This window comes from Oreochromis niloticus, linkage group LG23, assembly GCF_001858045.2.
Source record: "Oreochromis niloticus isolate F11D_XX linkage group LG23, O_niloticus_UMD_NMBU, whole genome shotgun sequence".
In the NCBI taxonomy this organism is placed as follows: domain Eukaryota; kingdom Metazoa; phylum Chordata; class Actinopteri; order Cichliformes; family Cichlidae; genus Oreochromis; species Oreochromis niloticus.
In genome coordinates, this window is record NC_031986.2 from 6,859,847 (window position 1) to 6,885,727 (window position 25,881).

Here is a 25,881-nt window from a genome sequence, read left to right on the forward strand (position 1 = left end):
AGGTAGCAATTCATTTCCCCCCCCCTTTTATTTGTGTGTGTGTGTGTGTGTGTGTGGTACACTTGTAAGTGTGTGCATGTGTGTGTGTCAGGGCTGTATGATTGTTAGAGGAGCTCTCCATTCATTTTAATGGCTTCAGCCTCCACTGCTGTCGCCTCATTCTGCTACCTCCGCTGCTGACAGGAAGGACCTAGAAGCTTTCATCTGACAGGACCCTGCTCAAATAGGCCATTGGTGCACCATAATTAGTTCAAATGTCGAAGCGGGTGAATTATTGATGATTGGGGACGAGTAGGGAGGAAGACATTTCGCATCAACTGTGTGTTTTTTTTTCTTTTAGCCGTCTCTTTTTAAAGGACAGCTGGTGCTGTGCGGTTCCCGCCACAAACACGAATCTCTGGTGTTCAGGCCACGAGAGGATGCATTTGCATCCGGCTGAGAGATAAACTAGGGTAGTAAGGGGAATAATTACAAAGGAAAACTCTAAAATAATGTCTTGTTTTTCACTGAGAACAGCTGGCTGAAGAGAGCACTACAGATATTTTTGTGAAAGAAAAAAAATACCTTAGCAAGGGCTGGGAACACAAAGAAAACCACACTATGAAGACAGGGGCTAATTTATGCTCCTGCCAATCACTGGATATAATTGCGCTACCATGGTATAATGGCAGCCCGGGCCCACTCATTTTCCCCCTCCGGCTCTATCTCAGGTACTTAGAGGGGTTTCCATCAGCTCCTGATTTTTCAAGAGAGACCTCTCAGACAGAAATGACAATGGACTTTCAATGGCTTATAATCATGCCACTTTCCTGCACAATTTCCCGGGCATCATTTGCATTAAGACTCATATGGGTATAAGTGCACCACATGCTGCTGCGCGAAGGCCTTTTTGATCAACTCCGCCGCTCAAATTACCAAGTGCCTTGGCATTTCCGGGAATGTCTCCGAGCCCCCGCCGTCCGACAGTTATCTGAATCTGTTAATTAGATGGATCGAGTCCAAAGTTTGTGGCAGTACGAGCTCACACATGTGTGTGTGTGTGTGTGTGTGTGTGTGTTTGTGTGATTGCTTTGGACTGGAGATCAGAAAGTGTGCAGAAAGACTCCTCGGATTTATGCCGTGAAAACCTGCGTCCTTTTCTCAAGGTTATTCAACACTGCATCTTGTTTGCGTTTTCTTTTTTTTCTACCAATACATGTAATTCCTCTAAAATCGAATAAAACGACGCTGGATATGTTTGTGCTGCTGAGCTGCCCCTGCTGGCATTTAAAGCCAAAGCTAATATTGCCATCTAGAGGATCAGAAGCAGTAAAGCAGCAGCGATGAATCAGGCGTGCCTCATAACGTGAAGAGGGACGGTTCACCTCTACATCTGTCATATAAGAAGTGACTGTGATGACTGATGGTTTTCTCTCTGATATCTTTATTTAGCCACATGCGCTTCAGCGGTAGATCATAAAGGAGCATAAGATGAAAGGGAAATCTTAATCATCCATTAACTTTTAATCTGCTTTCTAAGCTGCCGAAACAATCAAAGTGATTTAAAAAAAGGTATGTGTGGGACCTTTGCCCGTGGGCAGCTATATACAGTGTGTTCCTCTTCTTTGACTTGTAATTAAGAGCTTGGATGGTGTTTTCCTTTCAGATGGCTCTTAATTCAGGGATTTGTTGCTCACAAAAGCCGCTCTCATATCTCTTCCTCTCTGCGGATTTTCAAGCGGTAGGCGTCTCTTATTCAGCTCGAGAGGTTGCTGAAAATAAATCATCACCCTCCCACCAGTATGCGAGAATGTCCAGATGGTTGAATTTTCACTGACGTCCTCCCGCTGAATTTCCCCATTGTCTTCCACGCTAAAATTAGAAGGTAATACTTGGTGAAAACGCTGCGTCTGCTCCGAGGGTGCTGGTTAATTATCAAGAACTGGATTTATGTTCCACCCACAAATGAGCCGCTGAAGCTGTGTTGTGCGAGAGGGCAGCCGGAGCTAAACCTCAAAACGAGCCCTCGAGGTTTGTTTGGAGGGACCGAAAATGGCAGGTTTCGCTGTCAAATGCGGGCTTTTCTGTTTGTTCCCCGTGCAAGAAAAGCAAAAGCGGAACGGCAAGAAAGACGACAATTAACACACAAAGAGCGACTCTGCTCGTGCACCGACTCAGCGTGCGCTTCCGTGTCTCATTACTCCCATTAACATTACTAATTCAGCAGCAGAGCAGCCCAACTACTAATCACTTCAGCACTCTATTAGAGCCTGCGCTAAAAGACAAAACTGTGGTCAGTTAATGTAATCAGTGTTGTTTGTTTGTTAGCCTATAACAATCAATTAATCAGTCTGCCATAAATAAGCAGACAGACAGCAGGACACGGCCATTATGTGCTCCCGTTTTGACGAGAATTTTCTTTGGCGGCATTTGACAAATGACTGTTTTATCTTCAAATGCAGCGAGGGCTTAAATTCAATGGGGAATAAATCCAATGTTATGAGGCTGGGATTAAACCATCTGCATGATTTGGCAGTTCTTTTCATTTTGCATGCTATGTGTGCTTTAGAGGCCAAAATTAAGGGCTTAAACGTTTTTTTTTTTTTTTAAACTGCATTACTATTTATTTTTTGTAATTCAACAGTGAGTCAAGGCCATCCGAGTGCTTCGTGTTGATTTAATAACATCAGACGAGGTTTTAGGGCTGTTTAGACTTGAGGGGGCAGTGGGCGTTGGGAAGATGGAGGAGCAAACTATTAAATTCTTTCAAACACCTTGATGGGTAAAAGAAAAAAAAGTGGACTTAGACTGGTGTTTCAGCACTGCCTACAAAACTGAAGAGAAAAACAGATCCGGGAGGTTGGTGAGGTAGAGCGTTACCAGCCTTTTCTGCAACTAATAGGAGCCAGGCTAGTACAAACAGACTTGACAGCAACTGAGACCATGAACTGATCAGGAAAGTGTTTACAGAGCCAAAGAGTCAAGTTCCTATAGACGTCCATACAACTGAACTCTCCAGTGAAGCAGAAGAGTCGCCCCCTGCTGGCCTTCCAGGAAGAAATTAACTTCACTTTTCAGACCCGGGAGCTCCATCCATCTTTGGTTTTACAGTTTGTGGAAATAACAAGTTGTCATCACTGTGGCACCATCGCATCATCTCAGACTGGGTTCTTGAGCATGACAACAACAACGCCACTCAAATGCACTCAACAATCACCTGATCTTAATCCAATAGAACACCACCTCCTCTCCACCACAGCTTCAACTGAGTCCGGCTTGCAGAAACAAACATTTGTCAGAATATGTTTTTAAGCACACTTATGGCAAAATGCAGCAATTAGTGAATACTGAATGTGGTAACCCTGAAACTACAGATTGCTCTGGGACATTTCAAATCCCAGTTTGCATTTACAGTGCCAATTCAGAGCAACAATCATATCAAGGTGCTTTATATTGTAGGGTAAAGACCCCACAATGTTAGAAAAAAACCCAACAATTAGAAAGCCCTCTATGAGCAAGCACTTGGTGACAGTGGGAAGGAAGAACTGCCTTTTAACAGGAAGAAACCTCCAGATCCGAGCTCATGGAGGAGCAAGCCATCTCCCATGATTGTTTAACAGGGATTTAAAATCCTACGAGATGAGAAGTCATCCTGAAGAATGAGGTACTTTCCTGCACAACTACTACTGTTACTGTAGGTTTTGCATTTCTATAATTTTACTTAGTACAACAGCTAAATCTGAATGTGCTGTCTGTACTTGAGGTTAAATATTCTCTTTGTTGTGATAAAAATTTAACTGATATTATTATTTAGAATGTATTTAGCTATTTCTTAAATATAATACATTAGTATCTGTGAGCCTGGTAAGTTTTGAGACGTGTTTAGAAGTCATTTTTTGATTTCTCTTGGCTTGAAGGTCTTTGGAGAACTCTGTAATATTGATAACTGGTCCAACAGAAGGGCCAAAAAGAGATGATGAATACAGAGCCACAGCAGTGTTTTGTACTGTGGTGACCTTGGAGTCTTTTACACAGGCTGGTGTGACCACATCAAAATCTATTCCTGGACTCGCTGGTTCTTCCGCAGTTCCAGCACTGTTTAAAGCATTCTGAACTGGCATCAGTGGTTCAGCAGCAGATGTACGATGAGCCATTCGAGGCAAAGGCCTGATGTTCCTTTGCAGTGAGAGTGTTATCCTATGGAAAACTATAGGTTCAGCAGGAGCCACTGGAATGGGAACCTCACCAGAATTAACTTCTTTTGTGGGTTTGGGGTCCTTCTTGGGACTGGATAATAGACTTTACCCTTCCTGGCCTGAACCTGAGACATGCATGAAGGTGCATGTCTGGATGGTATACCTCTTGGTCACTTATAACATCATTTATTTAAAAAACACTGACATCTACATTTGGAATAGAGCCATGTGAGTCTGAAAGACATCAAGAATAAAACTTTGTAACTCAATAGAATGCACAATAGATCAGGTTGGTGCTAGACAGGCTGCTATGAGAAACTGTTGAGCTACTGGGGTTTTCTCACACAACCATCTCTAAGATTTACAGTGGATCATCACAAAAAGAGAAAAATACCCAGTAAGGGGCAGTTCTGCTTCAAGCTGATAGGAAGGCAACAGTCAAGGTATGCAGAATAGCATCTCTGAGTGCAGAACACATCAAATCTTTAAGCAGATGGGCTTACAGCAGCAGAAGACCACAGTGGGTGCCACTCCTGTCAGCTAAGAATAGGAAACTGAGGCTACAATTTGCACAGACTCGCCAACATTGGACAATAACATTATCGCTGCATGGAGTCATCCTGCCTTGTATCAGTGGGTCAGGCTGATGGTGTAATGGTGTGGGGGACATTTTCTTGGCACACTATGGCTTCCTGCTACCAACTGAACATAGGTTAGGCTGTGGTGTTTAAATTGAGTATTGTTGATGTCCATCCCTTTATAACTACAGTGTACACATCTTGTGATGGCTACTTCCAGCAGGAAAGCGTGCCATGTGACAAAGCTCACATCATCTCAAAGACATTTCTTCAACATGTCAGTGAGTTCACTGTACTGTGTGTGGTGGACTGGGACACTATGGGTGTGCAGATGACACATTTGAAATGATTGAAACTAGTGACTGTGATTAGTGGTTACCTTAAAAGAGTGCAGACTCGAGGTCGTGTAGCTTAGCTTCCTTTGCATTTTGGGACCGTTAGGATGCAGCTTTGGTTTAGTGTTCCTGCACTGATGTGAGGTTGGTGGGTGTAGGCCGCTTGTAGGATCTACATTTCGATTTGTATTTGTGTCAGAGGCTGAATCTCTTTCATGCAGAGCGCACTCTGCAGTCTGTGTTCCTACATGTGCGTAGCTTATTCCAGTGTTTCAGAGTGCAAGAGTATGCCGTTTTCATGCTACAAATCAGTTTTGATGAAAATGCATTGTGGCAAACTAACATAGCAGTTTTCTGTACTTAGACTTGTAGTTGCTTGCCTCCCCCGCAGAGCACGGCTCTTTGGAGGCGTCTGCTATATAAATGTAGGCTGGGGAGTGCAGTACATCACGCAGATAGCTCAAAAGGGTGTACTCATATTCTTTGGCATGCTGAAAATTTTCAAGTTGGTCATACTTAAACTTTTGCTCAGAACTGGTACTCCAGTTTTGGCCACTGGTTTGTCGCAGCTATGTATCTGCCATTTTGGAGTGGTCACAAACTCACTGTCCCAAAGTAACAAAATTTAAACCCATCATAACAAACAAAATGTCAAACACTTCCATAATTCAGCATGTTATCTTTTACACCTTTATTTGGGCTCCCAATACACAAATCAAGGATATGTTCATCAATACAGAGTCTGCTTTAGATCTCATGATACATTGAATGGAAGGTCTGGACTGATGCAATAAACCAATAACAGTTTAATTCTGAACTACAGTCCTATATACACAATCTTATTTTAGAGATCTGTATTTTCTTGTAGTTAATAACATTTATCATACTGAATAGTAATTGACAAGGTACAATCACACGGCCTTTTTTTTTGCGCTTTCAGCCGCTATATCTTAAATGCACTTTCACAGCAGGTGTAAAGTAAACTTCATTTGTAGCTCTATAGTGAATCTGCACATAACTTCAGGCACGGCCCGACAGGCAAATGGAGTTCCCCTCACATTTTTATTTGTTCGGAACTGTTGATGCGCTTTTTTAAATATAAGCAGACCGTGTTTCCTAAGAGAGACGCCAAAGTTTTGCCGCTTTGTTTTCGTCAGCAAACGGACGAAGTGATACATCTCCACAGATACAGGTAATAAACCCAAACAGAGGAAGATTCGTTCTTTTATCAAAAGTTCAAGACCTGAGATTTTTAGTGAAACAAAATGTCTTAACATACAAAAAAGGAAAGAAAAAACAAAACAAAACTACAAAACAAAAAACAAAAAAACCATGAACTGTAAACTGTCACAATGGTCGTGTCTTCCCTTTTGTGACTAAAAACATCCGTGTTAAAAATAGATGTCAGCTCAAGTTAAGAGAACATTTAAAAGCCTTTTTTCAACCGCATTTCAAAAACGTCCAATTTTTGTGTGTGCGCTGCAGGCTAGTAACAGCTCTATGACATTTGACAGTTTGACAAGAATCATCAATGATCAGTGTGTAGACACGACTGAGGGTGATGCAGAATTCAGATAACTTAAGACAAATAAATTCATTTTTAAAATTTTAATAAACATGGTAATACCTTATTGTAGACAACACTGGGGACTCTCTGGGTTACAAGTTCATCCCTTGGGCACTTAGTAAAGAGTCCAGCATGTCAAAAGTGTCTTTGTAGTCAGTGTGCTGCCCGTTAGATGTCAGCATGCCGTTGGTTCCGTCGTGGCCGTGGTGCTCCATCATCCTCTGGTTGCTGTCTGAGTAGTGAGACGAGCTCAGGCTTCCTTTGGAGGTCCTGCTGCTCTTAGACGAATGGTGGTGGTGGTGGTGGTGATGGTGGTGATTGTGGCTGCCGGCATCAGGGTGGGGTCTCTTACGAGACGAGCCAGAGGAGCTTCCGTCGATGCAGTGGTTGCCGGGAGTACGGGCAGATAAGGAAGAGTTGTCTATTGTCCCTCTGTTGTTTGCGCTGAGGGAGTACGAGTGTGAGTGGCTGTGTTTAGAGTGGCGGTGGCTGCTGTGCTCTCTGTGTTTGTCTTTGCCTGGCAGAGCCCCGCCCTGCTCTGAGCCGCCGTGGCGCTCTGATGAAACTTTGATCCGCATTTTGAGCTCCTCGCTAGTGGCCGAGCCGTTTTCTGTGTATGAGGCGGTGAGGCGAGGTTTTTTAGAGCTGGGCTTTTCTTTCCTGTCACTCGGCTGGCTGGCCTGCTGCGGCTGAGAGCGTTTCTTGTGGTGGTGAGAGGACAACGCCGGAGGAGTGTAGACATCTGTGCTTGGCTCCTCCTTAACGCCGTTCTGCAAGGCCAGCTCGGCCGCGTGTTTCTCTCTGTACTTTTCCAGAGTCAAGACTTTCTGTGGCCGTGAAAAAGCGGCGGTGTTCACAGCGAGCTCACTGCTAGTCCCGCCTGCAGCTTTGTGTTTGGGCTTCACCAGGGTGAAGTCTGAGTGGGCGGGCTGGGAGAACTGGTCGTACCCGCAAGCCTTTGATTGGTCGTTCAGTGGCTGGTATGAGGCGAATGGGGTTGTGATGGTATTTAGGTTGGGCATGTCTGTAGAGTCTGATGCTGAGGGGAAAAAGGAGTTGGTGACACCAGGAAGGCTTTCTAAGGATGTTCCCTGGAAGGCACTGTCCCCAGCTGAACCCTCTGTCTTTGGCTTCTTAGCAGCTTGAATCGCCTGCACACAGAAAAGATAAACTCAGCACGACATACTAACAATACAAATCTCTACAGTACCAGCTGTGCCCTATGTTCTGTGCTGTCTGATGTTTTTCACCTACCCTCCAGTTTCGTATCCTCTTCAGCTTGCTGGGTGTCTTCTCCAGGATTTGAAGAAACTCATGGGTGAGCTCTGAAAACAAACAAGGCAGCCTCAGCTCTATCAGCTCTCTAACAAGGGCTCAATTGTAACACACAAGGTGGACAAATCCACTGAGCAGGACTCGCTATAATTATTTGAACTCTGTGAAAGATAATGTAGCAAAAACATCAGCTGGCTCTACAGAGCTCTTGCAGATGGACTCCAGGACCCAGAGCAGGAAGAGGACCAGTATCACCAGTTGCAGTGAAAGACTGTATAACTGCAGTTTGAACATGCAACACTAAATGCACTGGATAAGCAGATGAACTACACTAAGGACAGCATTAATGTGGCCATTCAGATTGTTGACAGAGAACGACATGAAAAGCGAGAGCTCGCTGCTTAGAAGCAACTTTTAAAGTACAAGTAAGACGATGTGTCCTAAATGTTATGCAGCCATCTGCCACCAGATAGAGCTGCAGATCTGTAAATAACGTCTAACCTCATACTACAAAGTAGTACATATGCAGGGTTTTCCTGGCTCAGAATGGACCTTTAGTTGAGGGGTCATTTTATATGTTAACAAAGCAGAAAGCGCAGCCAACATTTTAATGTGTGTTTGGGGATTTTTATCAGATGACCTCTGTGCTGTAAAATCAGGACAAAAGCAGGACAAAAAATTACTGAAAAGCGAAGGCTGATTTGTGTTAGTCTTTGTGGGTGAGGTCACTGTTACGTACTCGTGCAGCAGTCTGACAATAAAAAGAGCAAAGTGTTTATTGTGATCTGATCTGCAGTCTGCACAGAAACAGATTCCTCAGTTCCTCCGATACACAAGATATGGAAATGTGCTGGTGCTAAAACTTTGTGGCCCACACAAAGCAAAGGCTTGTGTCACACCCAATTGAGTGTTAGCAATGCCGTAAAATACTACTGCTGGAAACTCTGGGAGAGCCTGGGCTATAACAGTGTAAAAGTGAGACCCAGTTAAAACCAAAATACTGCGGCTTGGCTGGCTTATTCATCATCTGTCTAAAATATAGCAGCTGTGGATGAAGAGAGACCACACTGCTGGAAGGTGAACACATTGTGTTTGAAGTTTCTGTTGCCTGTTTAAACACATTTGCAGATGCTTGATCAGAAAGAACAGTTTGTAACTTTTTGTGCTTTATGAAATGCTGAGAAGACTTTTCCTTGTGCGAACTGTGTGACTTTACTTTGCTGGGATGCTCTTACCGTTAAGCAGCTGTAACGTTACTGTGCGGTCCACATACTCCCACCAGTGTTTGCCATCTGTAGACACGGGGATCTCCCATTTGGACCACTTACAGGCCAGGTGGATGCAGACACATGCGACGACTGTGGGCCTGTACTGTAGGCAGAAGGTGGTGAGGTGCAAACTGCAGGAGACAAGAAACACAAAAGACGACCGTCAGCTGACGGATCTGCACACCGACTTGCATGATCTATTATATATTTTACTGTTTAACAGACAAACAGTGGCGACTGTCAGATTGTTATCTTCGTATCACATGCACATATCCTTACCTTACAGGACTCCACTGTCTAAAACCTACATTTGTTAGATTGTGTTCCTGAATGTCTCAAATGATTACATAAATATAGACGTACTGATTTGTATTATTGTGTTTTATGTTAATGTAAAAACGAGGGGAATTACAAAACAACAGCGTTTCTTAATCTCTTAAGAAAAATAAAGAGTTTCAGTTTTGATATTTTTACACAGCGCTTGTATACAGTATAAAATTAGTGACGATTCAAATGTAGCCACGCTGAGACTGAGAAACACTGATGTTGATAGCCAAGACAAGTGATTACGCTTTCAGTTTTCTACAGTTAATTTCTCCCACACCCTAACACCCAAACTACACTGCAAACCGCCCCACAAAGCCTGTGGGCAGCTTTGAAGTCATCGTGTCACAGCAGTTTAATGTCACAACCAGTCTGTGGGCCACTGTTGCTTGTGCTCTTACGTGTCCTTCAGCCAGCTGCAGAGAAGTGCAAAGCCCACTGTCTGCGCTTGTCATGCCATTTCCCCTGATGTTGTTTCACACCTCTTTCGTGGTGACCTCAGCTGTTGCTCCCTTAAAACTTCAGGCCAATAAGTAGTTGACCCAAAGTCATCGACACTGAGCTACATGTCGTTGTTTTTTGTTGGAAGAATGTGCCAAAGCTAGTTTATGTACCCCTGTGCATACACAGCTAGCTACACAAACAACAGTACTATAAAACAGGCTTAACAAGTCATTCATCAAGTGTCTTTGAATTACTGGAAGCTAAATGAACAATGACCTCTATATTCTTCCAATCAGAACACACAGGCCCAACTAACAGAAGCTTTTAAATATGGGGTTGCAAAGAAATGGGTTATGTCACAGTAGCAATGTCCATCTTTTATATACAGAGTATGTGCTTAACAAATAGAGGCCTAATGTTGCAGATTATATATTTGCACTTTATTATACGTGTCAACTCTATTAGCTTTAGTCTAATACTTTAGGAGGAAGTAAGTAAAAGATGTTGTCTATCTTTTATTAATCTGTAAAACAAAACTTGAATAACTAAAAGTTTGCTATGTCGAGCTTCCTATGTCACAACAGTGGCTGTCTTTTTACCAGGCTAAATCACCATGGTAACATATACTGAACAGAAAACCTGATCAGGAGACTGTTACGTTTAGAGTTTTAGTTTGAAATCAGCTTTAAATGCCCTTTTTAATATACTTTTTTCCCCCAATCAACATGATTTCCACTTTGATATGTACAAACTAAAGCAACGTTCATGTCTCCAAAATTAGAGTATGGGACAGTTTTAATGTTAAGGTACATCCAGTTTAAAGCTAACCCTTCATCTGATTAAGACTGATTGGAGAAGACAGGACTCACAAATATCATTTTGTGTGGAAAAAGATTCACGTAATGCATGAAGCGCCCCTTGTTATGTGACCACACACAGACTCTGAAGGAGGAAGGGATTTAGGTTTTGTCGAGCTAGCTAACATTCCTCACAGTACTTCGTAGTGACGCTCTGGAGTCCTCTAGAACAAAAGTATTCAGTTTGCAGTATAGTTTGGCGTTTCATTGTTAGCTCCTCTGGATTTAAAAAAGATCAAAAAGAAACATTTAAAAAGAACAGTAACCGTACTTACCAAGAAACTCTAAAAGTTTAAGAATCTTTAGCGGCAATCTATATTCAGGCTACCGTTCGAGACTGTGTTTTTTTTTTAAAGACATGTGCACTCGGTACCAAACAACTTCGAGAGGTAAACAGCAACACTACACTCCACGTTGTGCATTCAACCCCTATGTGCCAACACAGAGCCCTTGTACAATACACCGCACACAGCAGCCTGGTCGGTACTTCCCCATTTAGGGGGTTCCCAGGATCCAAGTGCAAACAGGGCGTTGGACACAGGAAGGGGTACCCTGCATTGCAGGAAGCTATAGTGTGCCATTACAGTGCAATAATGGGAACAGGATAACAACCTGTTGGTAGCCATATAATAGGAAGTCTGTGCCAAATCCTTGCTTGCTGTAAAAGAAGAGAAAAACTGGTTTTAGAGCAAAGCTGATAACACACAACAGTATTTCTTCAAAGTAACAGGTGAGGAAAAAGGTAATACCTCGCACTAGCTGGGAACATCGCACAACATCTGTGTGCGGATGATCAACTGTTATTTCAAAACCTGCAACCAAGAAGGAAGATCGTCAGGCAGAGGTGCAAATACAGAAGCAGAACATCAGTGAGATAATGGGTTTTTTTTACATTTGCTCAACAGGACGGGAGAAAAAACACTGAATCAGAATATGTAAAAAAGTGCCAGCATGCATGTGTGGTACTTCAGTGATTTTGTTCTGCGTGTAACCTCCTCTTGGTGTTACACTGGTTTATTGTAGAAACCAGGAAAACCAAGGACAGAAGACAGAGTGTGCAGTCTGTGCAGCACAGCCTGTACTCACCCAGAGTTTGCAGCACGATCGTTTCCAGTGCTACAAGCTCTTGTGCCTGTTGCTGGAATGCCTGAAACAGATCAAGCCGTGAAGAATTAAAAACGACCCTCAACAACCACACACAAATCTTTTTTTATAAGCGCGCACACAAAATAAAAATACAATCAGTGGACAGGAATGTTAATGGTGAAAGCCTGTTAGCATTATACATTAGGGTTGTCACAAAACTCGAATTTCAAACTCGATACCATTTTCAATGCCATGGAAAGATGTCGACACCATGCTGCAACTACAGAAGCAATGGTGCAGAATTCATTTCTTGACCTTGTTAATTATCAGTTTAATTTAACAAAATAAATATTTACGATTAGACTTAGAGGTTTTATTCATTTTACAAATTATTTAGATTATTTCATCACAGATCATGAAGATGAAATACATCTTAGGTACTACACAATAACTAACGTGTCTAAATTATTTTATAGTTGTAGATGAAGAGCATTATGGAAAAGTTAAAAATGATAAAGTGTGGTATCAGCTCTGCTAAAATAAAGGATATATTTTAAAAAACAAATGCACAAAGCACTCCCTATGAAAGATTGAACCAATCACTTCCTGCATTTTAAAACTAACCTCACAGTTGGCTACCACAAAATAAACACATTTGAATAAATTTTTGTAAAAGTACAACAGTTCAAGTTTATCATCTTGTCCACATCTGGAGCCTCTCTCATATCCATCGTTCACACTGCTCTGCGTCAAGCTGCAGCTCTTTACATCCCCAATTCTGCTCATCAGACCTGAAACCCATCTGATTCCTGCTCTGCTCTGGATTTCACTCATTATTTGCTCGGATTAATTCTCCACACGCTGTACTCTACTCAGTTCAGCTACGGATCGCCTGCTACTTCACAAAGCCAGTAACCCATCAGCGTTTGTAATCTACTCTGCCGCGGCTCAGTACTCCAGCGCGACCTGCAGTCCACCAGCTGTTACTTTAATGCTAACAGATGGCTAATGTGGCTATCAGGTAACTGCTAATAGGTAAATGGCTAATGCTAACGTGTACACCTTCCAGGTTAACATTTATGAGAACTGTTTAATACTTCAATGCTGTTGAAATGGAAACTTTCCTGACCTCTGAAATTCCTCCTGAACTCTTGTTCAGTGTTATGAAGATTAACTACTTCAGCTGTTAGTGAAAGGAGGAGCTGTGTGGAGTTGTGTGTCGAAGGCTGAGGCAAAGACAGCACTGTTGGTATTAATGCTGTTGTAAAGAAGTTTTGTAATTCAATAATAATTTTAGTATAAATTATAGCCGAGTATCGTTTTTTGCAAACCCTATTAGCTATAATTGGTTTAATTTGGTGGACACACACACACTGACATACACAGAGACATTTATACAAAAACTGAAAAGGTTGATGTGTGCCGGTCTCCGTTTTGCATGGGTGGAATTTTTTCTGTGTACTTGTGGCGGTCACCTTGTGCTAACAGTCAAGATTGAATTAAGCCCACCCAATCATCATTAACAATTACATTTTCTTTAAAGTAAATGGAAGTTTAAAACCTCAAAAAAAAAAAAGCCAATATGGCTTATGACAGAGAGGAAAAACAAAAGAAACAGCTATGCTGCAAAACTTGAAAAAAATCTGGATGGTAACCAAATTATATTTGCCCTTTCTTGTACACCAAACTAAGACTGAAAGGTTTTTGATTAAATTAAGAAAATTCAGCATACAACTCACGTTTAACAGTCTCTGATACTCAAACATTATCCATGATGACACTAATCGAACTGTAACAGAGGCTACTTCTGTGAGAAGCATTTGATTAAATTAAGCAAATTCAGTAATTAACTCACATCAGTCTCTGACACTCCAGTGTCAGCTGTGACATCAGATAAGTTTATTCTAGACATCAAACTGCAGCCGTGGGTACTTTACAGACAGAAAGCTGCAGTCTGCTGCCTGCCATCACTGCCTCCAGTCAGAGGTCAAACCTAACAAATGGAGCAATCCACACAGACTCCAGTACACATCTCATGAGTGTTGCCTGCTTTTCACCAGGCAAGAGTGCTCAAAGTAATCACTTTGTTAATCAAGACCTTCCCAGCTCATTTTCACATTAAATTAATATTATCCTGATCTACTCAGCCATGTCGACATCTGACACACAGGAGTGGGCCTTCACATGCAAACAAAAATAATGGTTATGCATCTGCCCTCTTTTATATAAATGTGGTTGTGGGGAACGACTGTACCAAACCAATGAAAGACTCCAGTATGAACATGGTTAGAACCCGATGAAGAGAAGAAGGAGGGGCAAGTTTTTTATATACATTTAAAAAGTGTGAAACGTCCAAAAGACAGAGGCAGACAAATGTTAAGAGCCATTTTGTCTATTTAGCTGATGTCATCCTACGCGTTGGAATTAGTCACTGATCATATGTGAGCAACGCTTTCCAGCAAACATTCACTTCACACTGGGAGTGAGATAAACTTCCAGGTATGTCTCCGCCTCCTCCTTTCTCTAGGAACAGCACCGTTTTTTGTGCTTGGGGCTACGTAGTATGCATTATAAAAGACAGCTAGCACCACCTTAACGGTCACATAACCCCCAAATGACCCAGCCACACTCCCAGTAGTGGTATTTTTATTTTCAATCTCACAAGGTGATGATAGGATAATCAGACCATGGAAAAAGGTGCTCAACCTTTAAAACTGTTTCCTTTCAGCTCATGGCACACAGTTGGTTTAGAAGAATATATACTGGCATAAACCGAGGGATCGTAAAACCTCAGAACTAGTAATCAACATGTGTTAAAGTTTTCCAGAGCTAAATAAGAGATCTGAAATAAAATAAATCGGAGGACACATATTGAAAAGAAAAACAAAGACAAAAATCTCGGCCTCACATTTCTACTAGTTGCAGCATCAGTACAACCCATATGTAACCTATAAAAACCACACTGTAAGGCCTGTGAAATATTAACAGTAACTTACAAAGTATGGAAAAACAAGCTGCAGAGCAGTCACAGTTTACTCACGTTGCTTTTAGTGTCCAGGGGAGGATCTTGTGGGTTAATCCAGGCATGGGCTATTTTAATGACGTGCTCCAGCTTCCTGGGCTGCTCCTCAACTTTAGCTGCCAGGAACAACGTAGTCTGGGAAATTATCTATAGAAGGGAGGAAAGGAAAAACGCAGTTTGGCTAGTCTGCGGCAAAGGTGATCGTGATATCAGCCAACACCGCAGCGATACTTACATTTCTATTGAATTTGGTGAAGGAGTGGATCATATAAAACCTGTGCATATAAACTATAGCAGTGTTGATAATTAGTTGAGAGCTGAGTGAACGGTTAAGGAAATTACATGGATGGTTCACAGGCAAATAAACAACGCCATTAGATTAGAAGCTTAGTACTGAGCTAAGGCCTTGGAGATCGCAAAACGTGAGGCCGCGGGTTAAAACCCTGTCAACACACTCATAATAATTACATAAAGCCCACATTTCCAATGTGGGCTGGACTCGTGTGTAGAGTGGCAAAATGTTTAAAACACACATACGACTAATATCAGTACTCAGTTATCCCTGCTTTTAGTAGACACAAGCTAACAATAGAAACAACAGACTGACGAGCCAAACAATAGCTAAGCTAGCTAGCGGGCCTCATCACCTCCGGCGGGTCACAAACGTCCTGTGAGAGGAGTTAAAACGGCTCATCTTATCAGAGAGGACTATGTATACAATACCGAACGATTGGACATCTGTTTACACAATTGCAATATAAAATATAACAAGCATCTCATTTCGAGCCCCACTCTATGCTAATGCTAGCTAGAGACAACCCGTCTGCCGTCCGGCAAGCCTCAGCGTTTCAGAAAGGATACACGTTGAGTCTCTGGCCTATTTCTTGGATTAAGTTGGCAGCCTGCTGTCGGTAAGCGAGCTCTTTGTCTGCTTCTATTCCACAGCGTCGAGACGGCGTGTTTTCGAGCTGCTCCCGGGTGAAGAGCCATTTCGTAGAGGGTCCCCGGTGGACCGCCATTACGCTCCCACTGCCAAGCCCGACGGTCTAGCACCGGGAGGGAGTGGGGCAAGCGGGGCACCGGAAGGAAGAGAGAAGACGCTTAAGCCGGCCCGAAACCGGTAATATATTGTATGAATAGCGCCCCAACGGTGGGTGGTGCAAATCGCACGCCGTGTAGACGATGCGTTAGCGCTGTTCCAGCCCGATTTTGTTTACAAATAAAAAAAACAAAACCAAAAACTAAAGCTGAATTATGTAATTACTCGATTAGGTTGTGTTATTTAGCCCAGAAACACTAACAGCTTGTCTGTGTAGTTTCGCAGTTAAAATAAGAGAACGGCAGTAAAAACTCTGTGACGTCGACAAAGAGAAGAACGTTCTCCGGAAGTCCGGACTCTCGTGCGAACTTACGAAGTCCGGACTAGCGAGAACGGGAGTACGGATTCGATTTAAAAAATAATAACTAAAATACCATTCGATCCCTATACAACCGTTGTAAGAGTTTGGTTCGCATTGCCGGCAATAAGTCGGACTCGTTTCCGGTGGGTGATGGGCTCCGCCAGGGCTGCCCTTTATCACCGATTCTGTTCATAATTTTTGTGGACAGGATTTCTAGGCGCAGCCAAGTGGCGGAGGGCTTTCACTTCGGTGGCCTCAGAATCTCTCAATTTACCGGTCGATCTACGTTCCGACCCTCACCTATGGCCACGAGCTGTGGGTAGTGACCGAAAGAACGAGATCGCGGATACAAGCGGCAGAAATGAGCTTCCTCCGAAGGGTGGCTGGCCTCTCCCTTAGAGATAGGGTGAGAAGTTCGGCCATCCGGGAGGGGCTCAGAGTAGAGCCGCTGCTCCTCCACATCGAAAGGAGCCAGTTGAGGTGGTTCGGGCATCTGACAAGGATGCCCCCTGGGCGCCTCCTGGGTGAGGTGTTCCGGGCATGTCCCACCGGGAGGAGGCCCCGGGGCAGACCCAGGACGCGCTGGAGAGATTATATCTCTCGGCTGGCCTGGGAACGCCTTGGTGTTCCCCCGGATGAGCTGGAGGAGGTGGCTGGGGAGAGGGAGGTCTGGGCTTCTCTGCTTAGGCTGCTGCCCCCGCGACCCGACTTCGGATAAAGCGGATGAGGATGGATGGATGGATGGATGGATATTTATATTATTAAATATTACCCACTACAGGTCACAACTGTTCTTTGGGCATTGCTGTTATTATATGTATATATTATATATTATATAATATATATATATATAATATATATAATATATATTATATGTATACGTGTATATAATGACGCAAGTGTCCTTTGACTGCTTTGGCTTTGTGCCGATTTTTATTAAAATCAAACATAAAGTACAAAAGACTTGTGAAAGCAGGCATGCCGGTTAGTTTTGTTTGTTTGTTTGTTTGTTTTTTAACAATTTTACTGTTATGGGTGTTTACACATCCAAAAAATGATCACTGTGCATTAAAGTAATTAGTACATGTAACTATTGGACAGTTACAGTAATTCAGAATTTTTACAGAAACCAGGAAGAGAAAGCATATCACTCTGATTCTCAGCTGACTGCATTTTTTCCACTAATATACAGAATATAGTTTAAAGTATTACTGATTGTTCATAAGTTATTAAATTATTGGGCCCTAAATATATATCTGAGATTTCTAAGATCTCTATGGTCTGCAAGATCTGGTTAACTTGTAGTGTAAAGCACCTTGATTGACTGTAGTGTTTTAAAGGACTGTAATGTTTTAAAGGTGCTGTATAAATACATTCCCCTTGCCTTTAACTGATTGTTAACAATACCATGTTTCACAAATGTACTCTTACAGACAGGTAAACCATGAGTGATACACATATTTGCTTTGCTGTCAGTGTACAGCATATTTATAATTTTTAAATCTTTATTTTTAGGCAGTCATTCTTCTTTGCAGATCATCTCAAGCTCCAGGTTGGATGGGGAGCATTGGTGCGTAGCCATTTTCAGATCTTTCAGGAGATGTTTAATCAGTTCAGGTCTGGGCTCCTTCTGAGCCACTCAAGGACATTCCCAGATTGGTAATGAATTCACTAATTTATTATCTTAGATGTGTGCTTAGGATCGTTGTGCTGTTGTGAGATGAAACTTCACCCCAGTCCGAGGTCCAGAGGAGCAGGCTATCATCAAGGATGTCTCTGTGCTGCATTCATCTTTCCCTTGACCCTGACTAGTCTCCTAGTCTAGGTTGCAGGAAAACATCCTCACAGTATGATACTGCCACCACCATGCTTCACTTTGGGGATGGTAGTGGTGAGTCTTTATGTGATCAGACCAAAGAATTTATTTTCTATAGTCTGAGAGTTCTTCACGTGCCTTTTGGCAAACTCCAGGTGGGCTGTCATGTGCCTTGTACCAAGGAGCTTCCGTCTCACCACTTTACCACACAGGCCTGACTGGTGGAGTGCAGCAGAAATGGCTCTTCAAAGAGCAACTCTGGAGCGCTGTCAGCGTGACCATGTGGTTCATGGTTACCGCCGACTAAGGTCCTTCTACCCTGATCCCTCAGAGTGGACAGCTCGAGGAACAGTCCTGGTGGTTCCAAACTTCTTCCATTTATGGATAATGGAGGCCACTATCCTGGGACCTTCCCCAGATCTGTGCCTCAGTACATTCCAGATGCACTGTATTTTTATTTATACCTTGGAAACTTGCTTGTAGTACATTGCTAGACCAAAATCTTAAACTAACATCACACCCAGTGGAACACAAGCTGTATTACTCTACATCCTCCACTAAAGGGAAGCAGAGACCAAGAATAGAACTGAGAGCTCAGACGTGTCAACTCTTCTGCCTGCTTAAATCGTTGATGTTAGTTAAGCAGATTAGACTGAGAGAAAGATATAATAAAAATGGAAATATTCATAGATTTACAAATATTGCAAGGAATAGCATTTAGCTCACAGAGTGCATAGTCTTGCTTTAGTAAAAAGTAACAAAAATAAAAACAAATAGATAAAACTGCAATGTTCATCCAAACATGCCGCAGCGATTCTATTTTTCTTTCAAAATAAAAGTCCAACAACTTTACTATAATAAGTCTTTTATGTTGTACATGTGCTAAACTCGCAATAGCCTATAGGTTAAATAAGTAGAATGGTATGAGAGTCAATGAAATAAAAGAAAGTATGACCAAACAAATATCTTGATAAGATCAAAACTAATCGGAAAGAAAAATTATTTCAATGAAAGTAAAATAACTATTTATTTAAGAGCCAGTGGTTGCTAGAAAAAAAGTCACCATGATTGTCACACATTCACAATGGCAGACAAGTACTTAGTGGTCAGATTACACTTACAAGAATATGTATTTGATGATTATATTTCTCCTTAAGTTAAATGTAAAATCCAACCTTACACAAACATAGGCTAAACTGACTACTTCTGACCCATACCTAAATATTTCTTATGTGTGAGTGGCCGAAAGAGCTCATACTGTGGGAAGTGCTCTATAAATATACATATTTCTGCTTTTTCCTGAGCATGAACGCATTAGACGCATTCCTGTTATCATGCTGAATATAAATATATAAATACCCACATCCTTTTCTCAGTTCTCGGTTACAAATAAAAAATCCATATGGAAAAGTAAGCTTGTGTTATTATTTTCTTTTCTATGTAGTGTACGTGACAAGTGTGTAACAGGTCCATCACTATCTGCACGCGCTCACGTCCGTCAGCTCGTTGCATCCACATGGGACAGATGTTTTCCTCGCGAACGCGCAGTGCAGCGCGCGGCGGTAAGTGCACTTTTGAGCTGTAGCACGAGCACTGGTCTCGTGACCTCCACCGGGACTAGTAATTAGAGTCCAGGTGCGGCTATCTGTCGCAAAGTCGCGAATCGGAGCCTGATGTGAATATTCCGTCTCCTACGTCTCGTCCAGACGCAACATCTTTCTGTCAAGTGTGTCAGCTCGTACACAAACCACTTCCGGCAAACATAAATCTCATCTCTTGTTTGGGAACTAACGTATAAGGCTGAATTAATTAGCAAATACCTACTGTTGCTCGGTTTACAGCTAAAACTACCTACCTAAGCCTGGCTTATTAAATCATGTCAGCAAACTAAGGGTCTGAAGCTACATATTATTATTACACAGCCTATTGTAGCCAATGTATAGGAAAAAGGAAAAACAGTATTTAAGTGCTTCTAGGCGAGGGCGGGTTAACGTTAACCATTACATCCCCCCAGTATAGGTCAGTTTATAACAATGTGTTATAGTAGGTTCAGTGGCTTTAATGCTTTAATCTGAAGTGCTACAGTAGCTAGCAACTGCTACTTGTCATATTAATAAAGTAACGTAAAAAACGTACAATATTACCCTCAGAGATGCTGTAGAAATAGTGAAAAGCACAGCCAGGAAATAGAAAAAAGGATGCTTCAAAAAGTAGTAAATATTTGTGGAGCAGAGTGTAGTCTAAAACAATAGCATGATGATAGTTAATTGATATCAAATAAAAAAGTATATGAAATATTCAACCTTACTGTCTATTTTTAACAAACAAAAAAAATACACTTTTTTTCTCCAATAGGGTTTTTTTTTTTTTTTTTTTTAAAGGCTTTTGTTTTGAAATGTACAACTTCTAATTTCCGGTACGATTTCGCCTTATTGTGTGTAATTTGGCGAAACTGGCTCGGCACCCTGTGAGGAGTCTCCCTCCCTCCTTGTCTGCCTCTGGGTCTCTGTCTGTTTGCAAGCCTGCGCATCTCACCCAGGTGAGACATTTGTGGAGTGCCTCAATGGAACCGCGACCCCCCACCGAGAAGATGACAGAGCCCACACCGCCAGACTCCACCACTGTCCCGGACCCGGCTGTAGTTGTGGACCCCACGGTGGTCAACGGACGGTGCGAGCAGGCGGACTCTCTACAGCAGCAGCCCAACACAGAAAATCACGCAGAGGGCTTTAAGATGGACCAAGAGATGAAGATAACTGACAGCATAGAGGACAGAGGTAGGCGGCTTGAATTATGTTTAAAGTTTCTCTGGATGCCCCGTGGCTAAGACGCACACCGTGCGTAATGCCATGTAGACCGGTGCCTGTTTTACTGTACACGCCTGGAAATACCCTTTAATTCATTCAACTGTAGCCTGCTCAAAACATTTCCCTAAATTTTGGCTCCAGATGTTCCACACTGTCCTTGAATCATGTATGATTTCTGAGGGAAAAGGCTGCTTCATAACTGTGGACTGTGTGGTGACCAATATGCATGCTAAATTATTCACAGATCTGCGTAGTAATGCAGGGCAGAGTGTGCAAACAGAGTGTGCAGACATCTTACATGAAATAGTGGTGCCTGCAGATTTTGTAAATGAATCAGTGGAGGCTTGTCTTTGGGAAGGCTGATGACCACAGGCAGCATTTAAACAGTAGCAGGTGTTTCACACCTTAAACCAGCACACAGGGGTGTGTTTGTAGCTTTTCCTGTGCATTTTCTGACATTCACTTTCACCAGGTTTGTAAAGACGTTTTGGATCTCATTAATAGAGGCTTCATCACTTCTAAAACAACCAGCGGAGAGCCTTGGGTAATAAATCCCTAGATATAGCTGTCCCCTTTGGAAGTGATCCCAAAGCTCTTTAACCTACTATAGGTCATGTGACGTGTCATGTGAGTCAACGTGTTATTAAAAAGGTGTGGGTCAGTACTGTCACTAGGGCCAACTCAGTGAGACACCATCACCCCACCATCATGTGAGCTACTGAGGCAAGGTGTGAGTGGGGGACTGAAATGCCTGGGAAGGGATCTCAAGACTGCATAAGCCACCACCTCTGTTCTACGCTGCTCAGTCACAGCGGATGTAGATAGCCTCCTTTACTCCTCTCTCAAACATAAAATGCGAACATTGTCATCCTCAAAAGATCCTTCTTTCTCTTTTAAGTGCAGGTGTACAACTGAGTCTTGTCCTGTTCACTCCAAGTTGGTATTCAAGTGGTTGGTGGGAGTGAAAGAGTAGGTGCTGGTTTGTGTGAATGGATTTCAGTGTTGAGGCTTCTGTCCTCCTCAGTGATCACAGCACAGTCCAGGAATGATAACTTGTTTTCCCTGTTATCCTCCCTTGTGAACTGGATCTTTTTATCCACCGAGTTGATGCGTTTGGTGAAGCTTCTGCTTTTTTGGGTTTTAATTTTGATCCAGGTCATCATGTGAATTATCACATGATTAATAGTGGGTTTTAACGACCCTCAGGACCACTAACGGGTTCTTATCTGGGACTCTCTCAGATGAGAATCTGAATAAGTCCAGTTGCCTCCTACCATGACCCTGATGACTGAGGACCTACACAGACAAAAAGAAGATGTGGATTTGCTTTCACTGGGACATAAGACAGAAAACACTTTTTAGCAAAGTTCATGTCATAACACAAAAAACCCCCCAAAAAACAAAAAGAATTTGAAATATTGGAGAATCCTTTAATATTAGGGTTTTTTTTAATGTTATACATAAAACAAAATGTACATCATTTGACACATACCTTAATTTTAAGACTCATATACAGGAGAGCATAGTCTGGGTGTGTGCCATCACTTCAAGTGAAGATAACTTTTTTCCTTCACAAGAGTGTGAAACAAAAACAAAACATATGTACAGATAGACATAGTTTGTAACTATATACATCCAGAGAGAGGACATTTGAGTACCAACACCATCAGTAACAGATGAGGGCATAAATAGCATTAGTACATGTTACTTTGCAAAGTAAAGCCACTCTAATGGTGCATAGCAGCGATATCTGGCCTTATAGATCCCACATAGCAGAGCCATTTTCCCCAGGGTTTTATAAATTTCTCATACTCTAAATTCACTAAAAACAGTAATCTTTTCCATCTTATAAATCTCTAGTGTTACATTAATCCAGCTGTTTAATGTTGGTGGATCCTGTGTGACCATCTTTTGGTCAGTGCCTTTTCACTTTCAGCCAGCAGGACACCAAGTAAGTATTTATTTGTACCCTTTATGTCTGAGGGTATGTATTTTAAAAACAAAATTCAAACTTGGTTGTTTAGATGGATAGATCGCATTAGCCTGCGAACACTGATCAGTGATCACATGATACACATCATCATCACTTTATCAGTCAGTTTCATATCATCATCATCAGTTTATAAGCAAGGCTTTGTAGCATCTATCAACTCGGTGCTTTACTTTTCCAGCCTCTAACATGGCTGTTTACAATACTGTCTGCAATAATGCAGACGATCTCCTCTGGGAACGCATTTGGTGAAAGTGGGAAGGAAAAACTCCCTTTTATAGGAAGAAAGCTCCAGCAGATCCAGGCTCAGATTAGATTTTCCACCATATTTCGGTTCAGTCTTGAAAAAAGCTCCACCACCTGTTCCATACCAAACAGCAGACACACACAGTCAAAGTGTTCACAAGATAAGTTCATAAGATGATGACGAAAACAAAAGTTTCTTTGTCAGTGTATAATTTAAGTGGTGCTGCGATCATTAGCCCTGCTGAATCCCAGCAAGAAGGGTCTGAGTTCAATCCACCATCTGCCTGGGACCTGTCTGTGTGAGTCCTCTCTGGATCCTCTTCTCTGTAGGTAAATTGGTGTAAGTGGGTGTACTCTGCTGGGATAGGCTACAGCAGGGGCGGGGAACTCCAGGGCTCAAGGGCCGGTGTCCTCAGGTTTTAGATATCACCCTGGGTCAACACACCTAAATCAGATGATTAGTTCATTACCAGGCCTCTGGAGAACTTCAAGACATGTTGAGGAGGTCATTTAGCCATTTAAATCAGCTGTGTTGGATCAAGGACACATCTAAAACCTGCAGGACACCGGCCCTCGAGCCCTGGATTTCCCCCACCCCTGGGTAATATGTAGCTTGAAGCTATTCACGTTTACCAAATTAAATCTGTCGTGAAAACTGTAGACTTGTTATGCATATTTTCAGTTTTATATTTTTATGATTGGACTCTACTAGAGTAGCTTTACTTTGAGTTAAATTCAAAATAGTCCAGATTAATCTTATACTGGACCTCAATTCAGTCAGTCTCAAACAAGCCGTTTTTGCTCCTTCTCATTAAAGTTTATATTTCCTTTAAACTAAATTATTTCTGAATAATCACAGCATTTTTTGAGCCGCAGGTAGATTATACTCAGGAGTCCCTGTCTCTCTGTGACATCCAAGAGTACAAAAATCAGTTTGAAAGGGAGCGCTCAGAGCAGTGTGATTACTTGCACACACCTTATTTGTTTTAAAACTAACACGAGCAGCTGTCATTGTAAGATAAGATAACCTTCAAATTTGTAACTTTGTGTTACTGTTACTTTGTAACAGTAACACAGTATACACTGTTACACTGAGTAACAGTGTATATGTGGCACAACATTTTGAAATGGATTAAAGTTCCACTTTAAAAGCAACTCCAAACCCTGTTTGAACACTGTGGGTCACTGTGCCCTGCGACACTGTCTGCAGGTCTTCTGGAGAGCAGTATGCGTCTGAAGCCTCACGAAGCACAGAGTTACCGCAAGAAGGCTCTGTGGGTGTCCTGGGCATCCATCGTGGTCACCATCATCCTGGCCATTGCTGCGTTCAGTGAGTAACACATTCCCGTCTTTTTCTTTGATGCCACATTTCTTGTGCGTGCGAAAGATCTAAAGAAGAGTCAAAAGAGAGCTTGTTGTTTGGTTTGTCAGTCGAAGGACAGCTTTGTTAATTACTGCAACACCCTGCTGGTAAATGTGACACCCAACAGATTAAACATTTGTTCTCAAAATCAAAAGCAAGATGAAGAAAAAGCACTTTAGCACGCTAAGTCGTGCCAGGATCCTGTTTCGTTCAAACTTTAGCCTCCCACGGCTCTTGTTTCTCCCGGTTACAAAAGCAACGTGGAACGTTTTTGCCGTCAGCGTCTTTGTGAAGTCGACCTTCACGCTTGCTGCATTTATTGAAATTTTGCTTCTTTTGAGGCAGAACATATTTGATCACCCAACACTTTGTGCTAAACCTTTGGGTTTCTGTCTTCATTTATCCCGAGTGTGTCAAGGACGAGACTGCTGGCTGGATAATGAACTCCTCCTGTGTCTCTTTTTGTTTGTCCGGGATCTTATTTGTAATAGTAGTGAGACACTTTATCTTTCAATATGAAAAACTGTATTTAAAGCCCGCTTTAGAAAACTGTTTAGATTTGACAGACTGTGCCTGTGTGTGCCAGAATATGATGTTTGCTTCATGTGTCTGATTGACATTTTTTTATTGGACAGATCTGTCACCTGATGTTCAGCTTACTCCTCCCCCTCTGCAGTAAATGCATTTTGGTGCTTAACTTAAGTAAAGAAACAAGCTTTTAGCATCTGTGATCCTTATCAGCTCCACAGTGGTTTGTATATATAGATATGAGTTTCCTGTAATACTGATGACGGCGAGGATAACAGCCTCCTTCACCTTGTTTTTCAGGGTTCTTGTGTTCATTAAGCTTTTCTTCACTGAATATTTTTCTTGTATTGTCTTCATTAGACATGTTTGTCCCTGCTCTGGGACTTTTCTCATATTGCCTGCTCTCACGCATAAATAAATATGGCGCCACCCTCAAATCAGCTGCAGAAATGAGCACAGGAAGAGACGAACGAGGCCAGCGTAGCAGACGGGATTCCTGCGAACAGTGATCTGACAACGAGAATCACGACACACACAAACAGAAGAAAATGCTGTGGTTTGGTGATGTGCTGGTATTTGAGATTACAGAATAACATTAAATATCTTGATTTTTAAATTTTTTTATTTTGATGATGATGATGCAGCAGCGTGGGATTCCTCTGGGTACTCCGGCTTCCTCCCACAGTCCAAGCTTGTTAGGATAATTGGTGAGGTTGGGTACGAGGATGGGAGTATGAATATTTGTTTGTCTCTTTAGTTATCTGTGGCAGTCTGCACTGCAACAATGATTCTTCACCCTC

The 25,881-nt window shown here is 42.2% G+C and overlaps 2 protein-coding genes and 1 long non-coding RNA gene across 4 annotated transcripts in view; 1 reads left to right on the forward strand and 2 right to left on the reverse strand.

Annotated features, from left to right (window-relative positions):
• Positions 1–1,482: 1,482 nt before the first annotated feature.
• Positions 1,483–3,662, reverse strand: LOC109196859 (uncharacterized). The gene is made up of 2 exons (XR_002058191.2): positions 1,943–3,662; positions 1,483–1,851 (listed from the first exon to the last, which is right to left on the reverse strand). It is a non-coding gene; the product is annotated as an uncharacterized LOC109196859 (long non-coding RNA).
• Positions 3,663–5,755: 2,093 nt separating this feature from the next.
• On the reverse strand, positions 5,756–16,276 carry ccnt2b (cyclin T2b). 2 transcript variants are annotated; one of them, XM_005449984.4, is made up of 9 exons: positions 15,793–16,260; positions 15,167–15,248; positions 14,950–15,078; positions 11,910–11,970; positions 11,573–11,635; positions 11,436–11,481; positions 9,166–9,329; positions 7,910–7,980; positions 5,756–7,806 (listed from the first exon to the last, which is right to left on the reverse strand). In XM_005449984.4, exons 1-9 carry the CDS (start codon positions 15,948–15,950, stop codon positions 6,748–6,750), a joined length of 1,833 nt encoding a protein of 610 aa, XP_005450041.1. In that variant the 5' UTR covers positions 15,951–16,260; the 3' UTR covers positions 5,756–6,747. The 2 variants fall into 2 exon arrangements, with proteins under 2 accessions (XP_005450041.1, XP_025758819.1); XM_025903034.1 differs by lacking the exons at positions 5,756–7,806; positions 7,910–7,980; positions 9,166–9,329 and having other exon boundaries at positions 11,138–11,481; positions 15,793–16,276.
• A 4,288-nt stretch (positions 16,277–20,564) lies between these two features.
• Positions 20,565–25,881, forward strand: part of LOC100709407 (transmembrane protein 163) — a 29,788-nt gene continuing 24,471 nt past the window's right edge. The window contains exons 1-2 of the mRNA XM_003440917.5: positions 20,565–20,924; positions 24,401–24,520. Of these exons, the coding sequence (XP_003440965.1) occupies positions 20,711–20,924; positions 24,401–24,520 (334 nt within the window). The 5' untranslated portion in view covers positions 20,565–20,710. The remainder of the gene's footprint in view (positions 20,925–24,400; positions 24,521–25,881) is intronic.

Coding starts and splice junctions, on each gene's coding strand:
- ccnt2b (XM_005449984.4), bottom strand. CDS start 15,950: ATGGCGGTCCACCGGGGACCCTCTACGAAATGGCTCTTCACCCGGGAG. Junction 15,079..15,166: donor TCACCAAATTCAATAGAAAT/GTAAGTATCGCT, acceptor TCCCTTCTATAG/ATAATTTCCCAGACTACGTT. Junction 7,981..9,165: donor AACGTTACAGCTGCTTAACG/GTAAGAGCATCC, acceptor GTTTGTTTTCAG/AGCTCACCCATGAGTTTCTT.